The sequence below is a fragment of the Balaenoptera ricei genome, chromosome 6, assembly GCF_028023285.1.
Source record: "Balaenoptera ricei isolate mBalRic1 chromosome 6, mBalRic1.hap2, whole genome shotgun sequence".
Lineage (NCBI taxonomy): Eukaryota > Metazoa > Chordata > Mammalia > Artiodactyla > Balaenopteridae > Balaenoptera > Balaenoptera ricei.
Window position 1 is genome coordinate 121,887,350 of NC_082644.1, and position 15,417 is coordinate 121,902,766.

Genomic DNA, 15,417 nt, shown 5'->3' on the forward strand with positions numbered 1-15,417 from the left:
GCTTTAGAACCAGAGCATGCACACGAGGTGGCACGGAGCTCAGTGTCAGTGTGAGCCCTTAGTAGGTACTTTCGATCACTTTAGACCTCAAGTGTCCAGCTACAAAATCCAGCGTTTTATTTCACAAATAAAACAAGTCACATGAAGCCTTTCTGCCAAGCCGAGGGAAAAGCTTAGTGCCCCAATACGCAGAGAAGATGAAGTATTCCTTTATTTCCCACACAGAGTGACCCCGGACAGCTGTCACTGCCTCACTCTGCTTGCCTAAAATAAACCTTCTCGTGCTTGATCAGAAAACAGAATTCTCTCTTTCAAATGAGAGCATCCTGACCCAGGTGGGCTTCTGACACACACACACACACACACACACACACACACACACACACTCACACACACTCACACACACTCTGAGGCTATGCCTATGGCTAGTCACTTGAAAAAACCAATTCAGAAAGAGCACAACCACAGAACGTGTCGGTTCACTACAAGCTTCTCGGGGTCGGTTCGATTGTTGATGTGTCTGGCTATTCAACACCACCCTTTAAAAACTTCTAAAGAAAGGAACACTGCATCCTCAGGCATGTGATGGCTGGGAGGTGACAAGTAATGTCAGTGGCCAGGGGCACGATGACCGACCAGCGTAGCGATCGCAAAGGAAAGACAGACAACCCCGTTCCGGTCCATGTCTAGTGCACACGGCCAGCCACAGGTACCTGGTGAAAATGCTGGCTCACTTCACGTGATAACGAGCTCAGTGAACTACAGCGCGAAAGCTACAAAACAGCAAGAACACACAGATACAGACAAATACAAAAATCAACATGCATGTCACTGCTCCAAGCTGGCAGTTTAATTCCAAAGAGCTTTATGACGCTGTTAGAATCAGTACAGCTCGATAGGAAAAAAAGCCAGAGTTAGCCTGAAACTCCTATTTTCATGTACAGTTTTTACTGGAAACGACCCCTGGTTGCGGGGAGGGAGGTGTGCCCAGGCCTGGGCCCCCCGAGGGACCGAGGACAGCAGAGCCCGGGAGAGGGGCGAGCCTGGCTGACGAACACACACGCTACCCCTCACTCTAGCCAGAGCTCCCAGACAACCCTGCGGAAGCAAGCGTGACTTTTTTAAGGAACACAACGCTTTCTGAGTTCTAGAAAGTTTCTAAGCTGCCCTTTTCCGACCCATTAACTTCGTTTTAAAGGAAGAAGCCATCTGGACGATAAAACGAGCTTCCTCAGCCCAGACCTTCAGCAGACGCGCTCATCGGGCGCCGTTTACCTCTCCTCCCTGGGAACCGTCTGCTCCGGAGGGTGGGCGCTCAGGTCCAGGGAGCGACGCTGCAGAACTGAGCACCTGCCGGGACAGCAGGGAGGCCAGCTGCTGCAAAGCCCGTGCGTCGGAGGCACCCAGCGAGGCAGGACCACCCGGGACGGCCCGCTCCACCCCACGGGGCGCTCCTGCTGAGGGGTCGTGAAAGGGCGCCGCGTGGACCTGCTATTCCAACACCCGCGGCGCATCCTTACTGAGCGCCTGCCGCGAGCCCCACCGCGGCCCTGCGATCCGCGCTCTCGTCGGCCCGTCCACAGGGCAGGACGCTGAGGCTCAGAGGCGCTGAGCGACCCCCCGCCTTTAAAAAGCTAATTACTGGAGAACCAGGGCTGAAATCCAGGTCCATCCAACCTCAGAGATCAAACTCTGAACGACTGCGTTGCACATACACATTATAATCATTCAAAAAAAACCCTCTTGACCGTAAAAACTTCAGCAAGACAAAATTACTAGGTAACGCGCGTGTGACCCACACCGTGTGCTCTGTGTACACAAGACTCTGGAGAAGGTCAGGCCCGCCTCTCGGGTCGGGGCAGGAGGCAAATTCCCACTGCCTGACCCCCGGCCTGGGCCCACGGCACCGCTCACCTTGGGCTCCGAGGTGGGCTCTGGCTTGGCTGGCCCCCCCGTCGGTGCCTGCCCTTCCCTGCCAGCCCCCTCGGCGGGCGGTGCTTCCTCTGCATCTGTGAAGGGGACAGTGGGGGAGGTGGTCACTCGTGCCCCCGTCTCAGGGGCCCAGAGGGAAGAGTCCCAGGGGAGAGCTGCACCCGGTCCTCAGGCAGGCCGAGGGAAACAAGTCCGCAGACACGCACAGGGGAACCTCGGCCCTCTGCGCTCTGCGTGTGGGTGAGTAGTTAGTTCTTCTTACAAGAGGATTAAGGCCAGAGGCTCTCAGAGAGGCCAAGGCCAGAAGCTGCACACACACAGCTGCTCCCGTGCTGCCTACCTGGGTTTGGTCCCAACAGGTGTGTGGGAATCGGAAGTGGGGCCAGTGGCGCAAAGAAGTCCGCGGGGGCAAGGGCTGGCTCGCTCCGCTGGGGGCCCCCCGGGTTCAAGACGTCCACGTAGCGCGCTCGGGCTCGGGCTGCCACGGGGACAGGGAGCAAGGTCACCCCGCCGTCCTCCTGGTGGCCGGAGTGCACCGGGCCAGGCTTCCGCTCCCAGGGGCGGCCGGGCCCGGAAGGGGGCCCCTCCTGGGGCACACTTGCTGGGCTTCTGCCCGGGGGAGGGGTCCCACTTCACACCACGGCGCGGCCAATCGCATCCGCTCCGCCCTTAGCTCCCCAGTGATACGACGGTCCGCCCAGGAACGCTGAGCTCTCTAGAGAGCTGGGCCCCCACCCGCCGGGGACTCATCCTCAGAAAACCAGTCCTCCTCCTGGTGGGAAACAAACTACCACCTCACGGGCACGTTATCATCGCTGAACTCTGGCCCGTCCGTGGGACAAATAAATTACCCAAGCGAACTCTCATTTCTGGTTGGCCGTCGTTACCTGCTTTTCTAGAATACATGTTCACAGCGGGTCTGGGGGGCCCTCCAGGGCCAGGCTGGGCGGCTTGCAGAGCCTTGGGAAGGGATGTTGGAGGTGGGGGCGGAGCCTTCTTCTGCAGAGGGAAAGACCACTGCGGGGTCTGCGCGCCGAGCCAGAGCCCACGGGGACCCCTGCAGGCGGAGGCCCCTGCCCACGGCGGGGCTCCCCGCCCGGCCACCGCGAGCGCCTGGACCCCGGCTCACCTCCTCCTCCGGCTCGTTCGTGTCCACCCAGCGGTTCTTCTTTTCATCCCAGACGATCTGCCACGATCGTGAAAGGTAAAAAGAGAACTCAGTGGCAAGAGCCGGACAGCATCAGAAATCAGGATCTGACTGCTTCCGAGGCGCCGGCTCAGGTCCGCTCCGGAGCCGAGTCACTCCTCGCAGACAGGCGGGCGGGCGGACACGCCACTGTGGGACCCACCGGCCCCCCCGGGCCCACCCGGCAGGACGCACCGATTTGTTCTTGTCGTCTGGCAAGTAAGCTTCTGTCCTCTTCTTCACAGGCAGCCAACGAGAGAACCAGGACTCGCTGCTCTGAACACAAAAACCACCAGAACCACCCTGAGGACGTGGCGCTGAGCGCCACAAGCCCAACACACAGGGGCCGCCAAGCCTGTGCGACCCGCGCGCCTGCAGGCGGCAGAGCCACAGAGCCGGGAAGCGGGTGTCGGGCCGGGTGGGCGGCAGCGCTTCAGTCTGGGAAGCTGAGACATCCCGGGACGGGTGCACGACAGTGTGCTGGAGGCCCCAGAGCCAGGCACTGACAACAGTTACAGTGGTAAGTTTTCTGTATACTTTACCACACTTAAAAAAAAATTAGAACAACAGCTTGCCTCTTGGAGCTTTTCATGTCTGAATGCCAACAAAGGAGCAGCCTGAGACATCCCCCCGCAGGAGTGGCGACGGCTGGGGAGTCCGTGTGGGCTCCAAGAAGAGGCCCTCGTGCTCCGAGGCTGGCAGAGGTTAGGGTTCAGGGACATTTACTCTATTCTTCATACGCTGCACTTGACGTCTACCACAAAAGGCAGCAGCAACTCCACACCCCCTCACCCGTTTCTCTGAATCTGCGGCAGAGTGGATGGCCCTGTGCTGGGTGGGGAGCAGTCCCCTGCACGTCACACCCCGTCTGAAGGTCCTGCTCTACCTCATGGCTCGTGCATGTTTTGAATCACACTTGTGTTTACATAAGACAGTAGCCGTTAAAAGCCACCCACAGGCTGGAGAAGGTGTGCACACACGCGCATCCGGCAGAACCTGCGTCCACAACATGCAACGACGCCTGCCGACCTCTGAGGACCCCACGAAGGACGGGAGGAGACCTGAGCCAGCCCCACACAGATGAGGACGGGGAGGGAGAAGAAGCACACGAACCCACAACAAAGTGTCACTAAAGCCCAGCGGAATGGCCGACAACGCAGCCCCCGGGGCGAGGACGGGGCTGCTGGAAGGGCCGCCTGGTGAACCACTGAGGAGGACAGGCTGGCGGGACGTGCTAAAGCCACACGCACAGCTGTCCTGTGACCTCGGGACACACCCAAGGGAAACAAGTGCACCTGCCACCCAAAGACACAGACGAGAACGCTCACGTGGCTTTATTCCTAATAATCCCAAACTAAAAAAACCCACAAATGTCCTGCACTGGGAGAAAGGACACATAAAACCACGGCGTACGCGCACCATCGACATCACTACACAACGATGACAAGAAGGCACCTCCTTCACGTGAAGTTCGGGAACAGCCGAACCCGAGCAGTGGTGACAGAGGTCAGCGCAGAGGCCACCCTCTGGGGCGGGTGTGGACGGGCCCTGGACCCACGGGCGTCCGGGAGGCAGGCACGGCTCCAGCTCTGAGCTGGCGGGCTTACACGTGGACATGGACACAGAAACACTCGCGCTTCACCACACGCTTACTGCCCCTCAAGAACACGCTTGGCTTGATTTAAACAGAGACACATTCCTTCTCCTCGCCTCAGCCTGAGGACAGCGGAGCCGAGCCCCTGCCCAGCCCCCGGCCCCGCCCAGCTGGGGGCTGTGAGTCACCTTCTTAGGCTCCTTGGTCTCCTTGGCTGCCTGGACAGGTCTCTTCACGTCGGGCGCGGGCGTCAGAGGCAGAGGCGGAGGCGGCTGCAGGGCCCCTGAGCCAGCGCTCCCCCAGCCCGGAGATGACTCGGAGCCCTGTGACGTCCTTGAGGAGCCCTGTCCCAAGGTAACACGGAGCAGGCTCACCGGGGGCGCCTCCCCAGGAGCCCTTAAGACTTTACCGAGAGGCTACGTCACTACGGTGAGCAGAGCCAGGCAAGGAGGGGCTGGTGAGAGCGGCCCCCCGCTTCCCCGGGGCCGACTGGGCTTAAGGGCAACGTTTTCTAGGAGCGTCACAGCACTCACGATGCGGATTCGGGCTGGAGCAGATGGGATACGTATGAGCACCGAGGAGAAGACTGGTTAGGGGGGGTGGCAGTGGGCATTTTAAAAGATAGAAACATTTTAAAAAACATTTATCCCTGGGTTGAGACTCTGTTTTCAATACAGTTAAACTCTCATTTTTACTTTCACAGGGACAGAATATTTTAACGGTGGAACACATAAGGAGAGTTTAAACTACAGCAATCGCCTGCTGATGGGATGCCCAAAAAGAGCAGGGTATCTGTAAAGAAGCTTCCAGAATGCAGTTTATATAAAAGCGTTTATCCTCCTACCCCCCATCACTGGGATCACAGCACACCGAGGTGGTATTTATATTGAGCATGTCTGATAAAATGAATCTTGATTTTAAGAAAACCACTGAAAATTTTACGATTCCTATTGTAGAAAGAGATGCAGAAATCAGGGAAGTTTTCCATTTTAGAAAAGTTAAAATTGACAAGGTAGTTTCATTGTAGATGAGCATTTCTTCTCCTTAAAATACCGACTTTTACACTATTAAATTATCTTTTCCCCTATTAATGTTTTCACCAGCTCTTCACATTTTAAGGATTCAAGTTTTCTCTTTAAGAAATGATTCAAAAGATAATCTGATAATTTTAAGTATTATCTTACAACTTAAGAACAAAGAGTTTGAGTACTTATTCAGTGGAGTTCATGAAAAATAGCTTAAAAAACAAAAAAGAAGTGGGAAAGTACCACATTAGCAAATCTTCCACCAAAATCCTCTTCTCCTAGCTCCGACAGCGCGTTTCTGCCGGGTGCCTCTTGTGGCATCATTCCTGTCAAGGGAAATGAGAGCTCCCGTGACCCCGGCGTCACTAAGGCCACAGCAGAGGGAGTGGGCGTGGCCAAGAGACGCGGTGGGGACACCCCAGCTCCTCCTGCCGTGCCTCCCCATGTGGGCGTCACAAACCACGAATGGAATGCTCCTAAACATGTGAAAATAGCTTCTCTTTTCAAGCCAGGCCGTCCAAGGAGACAGATGGTCAGGGAGGGACAAGACCACCCTCCAGAAGGAGGGTCACGGCCTCCCCAGTGCGTTCACAAAGGCTGCAGGCGGGCACCCCCCGGCCACGCCCTGGACACCCACTCCCACCTCACGTCCCAACAAGAGGTCAAGTCACTGATCTTCAATCAGCTTCTAGAACTTTTGGTATACACTAAGGAACGTACTTTGCTCCAAGTTTGAATGACTTAAGTCTCTCCTACCAGTGAGCTCCTTCAACGCCAAAGCCAATTTAGCTCTGCTCTCCAGACGGCACCTCGCAGACCCACCTGCGTCCTGGCTCCTGGCCTCCGGGAGCAGATGTTCAGTCTCTTGGAGAGATGGTGCGCCAGACGGCAGGCCAGGCCCTGGGTACGGAGCCACAGGATCAGGCCCAGAGGGCTCTTGAAAGCCAAGTGCAGCCCCTGGGGGTCCACAGCCAGGTCCCGGCTCGACAGGGCCCGCCGGCGGTGGCGCTGGGAACACCAGCACCCTGGCGGGGAAGGCCGGCTGACCATCGGGGAGCGTCAGTGGAGCTGCAGGGAGACGGCGGAGAAGAGAAAGCCTGAGGTTATGTGCTCACTCCAGTGACTTCCGCCGGGCACGTTTCCTTCATCGAGGGCCAAGGAACCAACCGTCCAAGCACAAAGGCTGAAGCTGCCGGGCTGCCACTGGTTTAGGGAAGCGGGACACACACTTTTCAGGGCCGAGGGCAGGACCTCACTCGGCACAGCACGGGGCGCGGGCTCTAAGCCGCAGCGCGACCCCGACACAGCCCAGCGAGCAGCCGCCTGGCCCAGGGCCGCCTCTGCCTTCACTGAGTCCCCCCCACCCTCCTGCACTGCCCTCCCACTCAGCCAGACCTTTAAAGCCGCGAGACCCAGTGGGCTCACCAAGGGAGGGGGGACAAAGAGGAAGCAGAGGGCCGAGGCAGTGGGACAGACGGCCCCGACTCTCTGGGCAGCAAGACAGGGGCGCTCCACGTTCAGAAGCAGGTGCCCAGGGTGGCGCGGGCTCACCTGAGGGCAGCAGCTGCACGTCCTGGCCCACGTGGTCAGCGCCGGGCACAGGCGGCGCCAGCAGCGGGTTGTCGGTGCCCAGGCTCGCCAGCTGGGCGGGCGCTGGGCCGTCACACGGCCCCATCTCGGAGCGCGGCGAGCTGGGACAGCGCTGGGGGAAGGCTCTGTCCAGACTCCACGCTGCGGTGCCCTCCTGAGGGAGAAGGACCTCAGGCGTCTGCACGCCGGCCGCCGACGCCGCGGACCCGCTCTGCTCCAGGGGCACCTTCCCCTCCCGGGCACCGGGCGCCGCGAGAGCTGAGCTGCTCACGCCCGCCACCTCCGGCGCGCACGTGGCTCCCCGTCGGGCCCCACGCCCGGAGCCCAGCGCACCTTGACCCGCTGCTCGATGAGCCGCAGCTGGACCAGCCAGGCAGGCTCCGCGGCGGCCTCCTCCTCCGGCTTCTCCTTCAGCTGAGGGTCAAAGAGGCGCAACTGGGAGGCGACCTGGAAACACACGAAGATGAAGACCCCGCTCCCACAGGCGACAGCGGCCAAACCGTGTCTTCAAAACCCACTGGGACGTGGAGCAAGCGCACCTGCAGCATCCGAGACGCAGCCCTCCTCGCTGCAGGGACCTTCCTGAGGCGGCTCACGTGGCCCGTCCCTGACCGCCGGGAGCGCGAGCGCCCACCACGCCCACCGCGCCGGCCCGCCGGCCCACCGAGCCCGCGGCATCCAGACCCGCGGGGGCTGAGCCTGCCTCTGCTGGGCTCCACTCCCCGAGATGCCAACCGCCCCGGCCACGCTCACGCTCTGGGGGGCGGCAGGCGGGCACGCGCCAAACAAGCCTGACCTCGCGCTAACTGCTGAAGCTGCCAGGTGGAAACAGGTTCTTGAATTACCCTGTTTCTGCACGTGTCCAGAAGTTCCCGTAATAAAAACATTTTTGGTACCACATGAACGCATTCCAAAAACGAAGCTCCGGCAGGAGAGGAGCGTACTGGCGCGGCCCCCCTGGTGCCAGGCGCCGGTGGGAGGGCAGTCACACGGTCTCCGTCTTCCGGAGCGAGAACCTGGGGCCGCGGGGCCGCAGCCGGGACCCACCCCAGGCTGCGGCTCCCGGAACCTCACAGCGCTAAGCGCGAGGCGAGGACGCCTCGAGACACGGGCCTCCTGCAGGCGAGGTCCTTCTCACGCCCAGGCTCACCTCCAAGTCTCTGCACGAGACGCCCCAAGGGCCCCTGTGCTGGACTGCAAAACACCAACTACCTGCCCGAGAACACGCAGGATCTTAACTCGGCCGAGCAGGCAGTCCCGAGCGCCCTCTGGTCACGAGCACCGCGTGACCACGTGGCCCCACGTGGTCCCACGTGCCGCGCGGGGGCAGCGGCATCGAGGAAGACGTTACCTGAAGCAGCTGGCTGAGCAGCACCGGCGAGTGTCTGTGGGGCTGCGCCAGGACGCTCCTGGCGATCACCTCGCAGTAGTGGAAGGCCTGCGTGGCAAGCCCCATCTCAGCCAGGCGGCAGCAGTAGATGAACTTAAACACCTGAGACAGACAGACGGGCGAGCTGAGCGGTGCTACAGGCCCCCTCCCGGTCCCTAGCGTCACCCGGGCCCTCCGCAGGCTGACGCTACCCTGGACGTTCGCAGCCCTCCTGTGCGCCCCCAGCACCTGCCCACAGCCGAGCCAGGCCCGTTCCCTGCGCTACTTCACATCAGAGTAAACTACTGTAAGCTTCTGAGAAACTCACTTTCTCTCTTCAACACCCTTAACACAGCCGTCAGGGCTCTCGACCACCAAGTGACCACGGAGTGACCACGAGGCGCCACCACGCGCACGCACCCCGTGACGACCGCCTCTCGGGAGCCGCCAGTGCAGTCACCCTGCTCTGTTGGCACCGATGCTCTGCCCCGTTTCAGACACACACGCACAGTCCCGGTCGGATACCACCCTCCCAAAACATGGTCCACAGCTGATAGAGAAGTACTTGAAACCAAACACTAACTAAAAGCTTTTAATACTTAAAACATTAAGAACCAAAATACTAACAAGATTCTCAATTCAGCAAGCTTTAATTCTCGAACATTACAGATGAAACATCTCCTCGAGATTTCCAAAAACACTTCATTGCTCTTTACGTTTTTTGAATAAAACCCCTAAACGACTGCGGTCTTGTCAGCACCCACTCCCCCCAGACCCCGTCAGAGCTGGAGCCGTGGGGCCCCACCCACCTGGAAGCTGGGTAAGGAGCAGGTCTGCGCCCCCAGGGACTGAGCGTACTCATAGGCTTCTGTCCTCTGAATAGCTTCGTTGGTCGCGAACTTCAAAAACGGCAAACTGTGGAGGACATGAGCGGCTGTCACCTTTGAGCGGGTCACCGAAGCGCCAGCGCTCCACGCGCCGGTCTGGGTTAGCCATGGGAGGGGCTTTTCCCTTCTAAGGGAAACGGATGCCACTATACCTATGCAATTCCTCACCTGTGGTTTGATCCAATTAAAACAAGCTTTGTGGTTTTCTTGGTATAAACCCCAAATCCAACCTGGGCCACGAGGTAGCAGAAGTGTGCAGCATCAAGGAGTCCTCTCGAGGCTGAAGGTACATAAAGCAGGCAGGCCTCGGTCACAGGGTCTCCCGGAGATCAGAGCGCTCAGAGACACCAGAGAGACCCCAGACGGAGGGACAGTCTCGGGGTCCCGAGCATCTGACGGCAGCCCCAGGCCCGCCTTCTGTGTCGGCGTCTGACCTACCCAGAGTGTCCCCCATCGTGGCCATCGTCCGGGCTTCCACGTCCACGTTGTTGTTCAGGTTGGACAAAACCATGGCCAGGTGTGGCCGCCAGTCTCCCCACTTCTCATCTCCACAACACTGAAACCAGAGACAAGCAGAAAACCCTCATCCTTGGAACACACTGCCGTCTTAACTCCGCAGTGCTCAAGCCCCAGGAGCAGGATGGAAACGCTGGCCTCGTGGCCTGGGAGGTGAGCCCTCCCGGGAGCGGGCTCTGAACAGACGGCTGAGCCGCGGCGGCTGCCGTGAGGACCCCCATACTGACCGTGGACGCGGCTGGCATCCGCCCGGACATCAGCTGGTAGACCGTCTGCAGAGGGTCGTTGATCGGAAGGCTGTTGGCGAACCTGGGCAGACGCGAACAGAGAAAGCCTTAACTCAGCCTGGTTCAATAAACAGGACACGAAAAACTAGTCTGGTCTCATCTCAGACGCTTTGGTGACTGGCTTGACGCTTGACCTGAGCCAAGTGTACACACTGCAATGTTTTTAAAAGGCTATAAGGATGCAGATTTTTTTTTTTTTTTTTTTTTGGGTCACACTGCGCGGCATGTGGGGTCTTAGTTCCCGGACCAGGGATTGAACCGGGGCCCCTGGCAGTGGAAGCGCACAGCCCTAACCACTGGACTGCCAGGGAATTCCCCGCTGAGATTTTATAGAATTAAAAAGCCTGAAGTTGGGCTTCCCTGGTGGTGCAGTGGTTAAGAATCCGCCTGCCAATGCAGGGGACACGGGTTCGAGCCCTGGTCCGGGAAGATCCCACATGCCATGGAGCAACTAAGCCCATGTTCCACAGCTACTGAGCCTGCGCTCTAGAGCCTGTGAGCCACAACTACTGAGCCCACGTGCCACAACTACTGAAGCCCATGCACCTAGAGCCCGTGCTCCACAACAAGAGAAGCCACCGCAATGAGAAGCCCGCGCATTGCAACGAAGAGTAGTCCCGCTTGCCACAACTAGAGAAAGCCCACGTGCAGCAACGAAGACCCAATGCAACCAAAATAAATTAATTAATTAAAAAAAAAAAAAAAAAAAAAAAAGCCTGAAGTTAACAAAAAAAATTTAAATCCTTTAGCAACACAGCCCGAGGAAGAGGGCCCAGCAAGCCCACAACCATGGGTGGCCGACGGGACTCCCCAGCTTCCTGTGACAAGAGCATGGGGACCGGGGGCTTCCCAAAGCTGACGAGGCCCGGAGCCCCGCCTGCAGGCACGCCCGGACTCCTCACCTGGTCATGACTCTGGCGTGTGTCCGGCTGTCCATCTTGCTGGCAAGTAACAGGGCATGACCCCACAAGCCGTTCTTCATCGCGGACTCTAAAGCATCCTGCAAAGCATCGAGAGGTTCTCTGACCTCTGAGAACAACAGGAGCAGCGGAGCGTGTGTCGTCACGCACGGCCAGGAAGGAGGAGAGGGCTCAACCGCAGATGAGGAAAGCAAACGGCCCAAAGGCTCCAACACACACGTTCCCAGTTCAGAAACGGAAGAGCAGGCGAGCTCCACCGTTCGCGCTCGCCGCGGAGTCCCTGCGGGGGGCGGTCTCCGTGCAGGTGCCCCGCTTTCCTCAGCAGCACGGAGGACAAGCGCACCGTCAGAGCCAGGCGCAGCGGAGAGGCAGCACCGCCTTCTCCCACCTATCGTCTCCGCCACGAGAAAGGCCAGGGGGACCCCTGGGCCCCGAGGGCCTGTGCTCAGCACCAACAGGGCCTTAATTACTTCAGCCTCCCTGTATCCAAAATGATCTGGGCCACAACTTAGAAAACTTCTGACCAGGAAGCAGACATATTGCAACAGAGAAATGGTAATTAAATGTAACAGATCAGACGATTTCAATTAGCTGTAAAATGACCACATTAAGATCATTTACTCACCAAATACGAGTTTTCTGAGTCTATCATGACATAAAAGTGCCAAAAACTCTGGGCCCGCCAGACTCCCGCTGCCAGAGCCCAGCAGGCGCTCCAACTGTGCACGCCCCGCGCCCGGCTGCACCACCAGGTGCCCCACGGAGCAAACCCCGGGCGTGTCCCCAGGGCGCTCCCCACCCGGGCCCGGGCTGTGCCCAGCACCCACTCGCGGTGGCGCGGTGAGCTCACCCTAACTGCGTGAGGACGCGCTGCCTCTGTGTCGCGCACGTGTTTACCCCGAGACACACTGCACACAGCAGGGGTGCAGCCTGAGCTCAGTCCGCGTGTCTGTCAGATGCCTGAAAACGGAACCTGCACGTCTCTGACACCAGCAGCGCTGGAGAAGCCACTGTTCACACCTTCAGAGACGCGACACACGAGGTGCCAGACAGTCTTTGCAGAACAAGACCCCGGCAGCGCGTGCCGCTCTAGACGCTGGCGCCCCGAGAGCGGGCCCTGCCCCCCGCCCCGCGCCCGAGCTCGGGCCGCTCACCTTCTTCCGGCCGTAGAGCAGCAGCTCTCGGAACCGCTCCGTGTCTTTTTCAAGGGTGGTGGCGGCCTGACTGTCGGTGAGAAACGAGAGCTGGGCCTCCCCGGACTCCTCCTCCACTTGCGCCGCAGGCTCGTGAGTGAAATCAATCAGGTTGGCCTCACTGGGTGACTTCCCAGGAAGCCACACGGTTCGGTGGTCTCGTAACAAGAGTTCCGCGATGTCTGTGCCCACCACGGTCTGCGAGGGGCAGCAGGGGCAGGAAGGGAGACAGGCTTAACCACAAACAGCACCCTCCTGCGGGAGCGACAGGACAGCCCCGGTCCTGGTCGGGGGAGGCCCAGAAAGGGCCTCCGCAGGTGAGCGACTTCGACCACCTCGGCACAGAGCCGCTCCCGACTCGGCCGCGAGCGAGGCGGGCAGACCGCACGCACTGGACAGGCCGCCGACGGGGAGCCGAAACCTCCCTTCACCCCAAACCACGCACCCTGCTTGGCTCCCGCGTCCCCAAATCACGGCCGAGACACTCGTCCTGGGGGAGCCCCTGGACGGTACAGCCTGGTACAGAGATCCTGCCTAACCCTCCTCGGGGTGCTGAGGGCTCCCGGGACTAGAGGCCTACGAGAAGAGCAGCTCTACAAGGAAGGAGACACATACCCCGTTCTGTCTGCATAACAGAACAATAAAGCTCCAAAGAAGACTCGCGGACTCTTTGTCAATTAAATTTTCATCCTGTAAACAGTTTGTAGCTTTGCTCTGTGCAAAATTAATAACATCCACTTTATGGGTGTCATCTCTGCAAAAAGAACACACACTCGGTGAACAGCAGCCACTGCATCTGCGAGGCCGCGCTCGGCACCGCCGGCGGACAGGCACCGCGGCCGCTTTCGTGGGGCACGTACTTGCCAAGAGGCCCCGGGAACGCCCGCATCTCCTCCTGCTCCGGCGTGTGCTGCAGCAAGGTCTGAGGTGGGGACAGAGAGAGCGCTGTTCACGGGGGCAGGCAGGTCAACGCCCCGCCTGGCTACATCAGCAGACAGAGTAACGGACGCCATCCTCAGGACGGCCTGTCCCTCCAAGTGGGGAGGCAAAGCCTCCATCACGGAGTAGGGGCATCTAGTTTCACAACAGTGACTTTCAAACTTTGTTTAAGCAGTGAGACCCACCCCCCCAACTCTGAGGCAGGGCCTGGGTACACGCAATGGAAGAGGCCTGCCAGGGCACGGAGCAGGGCGCCCTGCACCAGCCCCCCGAGATCAGGAGGCACCTCTGCCCACTCTCCAGAATCACCAGTAAAATGAGCATGGACAGCGTCCTCACTCCAAAATCAGAGATTCAAATAAAGATAGAAAAGGAACGTACAATAAAACCAAGTCTAACACAACACCCAGAGCAGATTCTTAAAATGCTGACTTCCGAGAGGAAAAAGATGATCAAGCAGAATCGAAACAATCTACGAATTGAAGATTCACGGAAATAAACATTTCCCAAGCTTGTTTTTTCAGACAAGGGCACACAAGTTGAAGATGACAAACTGCAAAGCTCGTGTGACCTAAAGGGCGACGTGCAACTTCTCCCTGTGGAATTACCTCCATGCTGTGAATTTCAACCAACGCAGGCTGTCCTTCTGAAGGCAGATTTGGAATCACTTTGATGAGCTGACCCCCAGGACCAAACCTGGCACAGATATGAGGCACTGAGAATTTCTCAGGAGAAGTTGGTCTCGATGGAGCTACATTTAAATAAAATGAGAAAGAAACAACCAGTATATCACTTTTTAATGCTTCTGAACTAAATCAACAGCTGAGCTTTTCAAGATGCCCATGCAGCTGGAATCACAGATTATCAAGATGAACTGACTTTCAACTGTAGTTAATAATTGTTAAATATCCTATTAAAAAATAGAACCTAAACATACGTCAGAAAAACGTTCTCATCGTTAAAAGTGAGAATACGCTCCTCTAAAATGAAAAGGCTCCTTTAAAAACCACCAGGACGCACTGTTGACAGAAAGCAGCGCTCGTGTTTCCTGCCGCTCAGGTGGCCCCTCAGCGCCCCTGCACCCTGAGCGCTCCTCACAGCCTCGGCCTCAGACCATGGGCATCGGAGGGAGCAGCAAGGAAAATGACCAAGAGTGAAACACCTCAAGCCAAACGGGAGGTGAAATTTTTAATCAAATAACGCTTTAAGAAAGTCCATTATTTTATATTTTATACTGTCACGTTCTAAAACTTCACATACTTGCAGTTTTCCAAGAAACAGCATTTGACCAAATATCTCAAAGGCAAATCGAGAATGTGGTCTGTGTGATAAGCGTACGAACTGGAGTTTTTCAGGTTTCCCTCCAAGATCCATGTCCCCGTATGGTCGGCACCAGGGCTACACTGAGGCCCTGCCCAAGGGGACATGGCAGGGGAGCCTGAGGTCAGAGCCACACTGAAGCGGACACGATCGACAGGCCGGGCAGCTCCCAGGCCTGTGAGCCAAACTGCAGCCCAAGGGGCACCAGCAGCCCAGCATGGCAAGCGCTGCCCCTCAGGACGGGCACGCGGCGGCAGAGTGCCCTTGCTCGGCAGGGATGCCCAGGCCAGGCCATCGCCAATTCCCACCCTGGTGACCACTCAGTCCCTCCCTCTTTCCCATCCCAGGCTCGGGACGCCGCCCCGGGTGTGCCCCTGGGGGCACGCAGGGCCTCGCCACACACACACCTTGCTCCACGGAGGGCCAGCCGGCCTCAGAAGGGTAGCCGTACTCCGGGAAGCCTGGGGTGCCGTGGAAATCGCCGCCGTAGGGTCCGTAGGCGTAATCGCCGTGGAAGGAGCCCGGTGGAGGGGGCGCCTCGTAGGGCCCAGCAGTCACGCTGTGACCTCTGTACACCTGACTCTTAGAAAGCACAGAGCAAACAGGTGAAGCCTCTTTGCCATGCCTGCGGCGGGACCCCGGGCGGCCCCCAGAACCCA

At 58.5% G+C, this 15,417-nt stretch overlaps 1 protein-coding gene across 8 annotated transcripts in view; it reads right to left on the minus strand.

Moving 5' to 3' along the window:
• Positions 1-15,417, minus strand: part of SEC16A (SEC16 homolog A, endoplasmic reticulum export factor) — a 32,568-nt gene that overhangs the window by 2,837 nt on the left and 14,314 nt on the right. For 3 of the 8 annotated variants that reach the window (XR_009503817.1, XR_009503816.1, XM_059926055.1), the window contains exons 7-29: positions 15,166-15,340; positions 14,047-14,189; positions 13,360-13,421; positions 13,115-13,253; positions 12,461-12,697; positions 11,289-11,386; positions 10,327-10,408; positions 10,022-10,139; positions 9,752-9,863; positions 9,506-9,611; positions 8,679-8,819; positions 7,661-7,774; positions 7,289-7,481; positions 6,560-6,805; positions 5,981-6,063; positions 4,901-5,056; positions 3,314-3,394; positions 3,062-3,118; positions 2,820-2,931; positions 2,273-2,410; positions 1,915-2,009; positions 1,276-1,350; positions 714-773 (exon numbers count right to left, since the gene is read on the minus strand). Coding sequence is in view for 3 of the 8 variants with exons in the window: in XM_059926055.1 (XP_059782038.1) it covers positions 714-773; positions 1,276-1,350; positions 1,915-2,009; positions 2,273-2,410; positions 2,820-2,931; positions 3,062-3,118; positions 3,314-3,394; positions 4,901-5,056; positions 5,981-6,063; positions 6,560-6,805; positions 7,289-7,481; positions 7,661-7,774; positions 8,679-8,819; positions 9,506-9,611; positions 9,752-9,863; positions 10,022-10,139; positions 10,327-10,408; positions 11,289-11,386; positions 12,461-12,697; positions 13,115-13,253; positions 13,360-13,421; positions 14,047-14,189; positions 15,166-15,340 (2,823 nt within the window). In the remaining 5 variants the exon portion in view is untranslated. The remainder of the gene's footprint in view (positions 1-713; positions 774-1,275; positions 1,351-1,914; positions 2,010-2,272; positions 2,411-2,819; positions 2,932-3,061; positions 3,119-3,313; positions 3,395-4,900; positions 5,057-5,980; positions 6,064-6,559; positions 6,806-7,288; positions 7,482-7,660; positions 7,775-8,678; positions 8,820-9,505; positions 9,612-9,751; positions 9,864-10,021; positions 10,140-10,326; positions 10,409-11,288; positions 11,387-12,460; positions 12,698-13,114; positions 13,254-13,359; positions 13,422-14,046; positions 14,190-15,165; positions 15,341-15,417) is intronic. The other 5 variants (XR_009503819.1, XM_059926057.1, XR_009503818.1 and 2 more) reach the window with 3 other exon arrangements.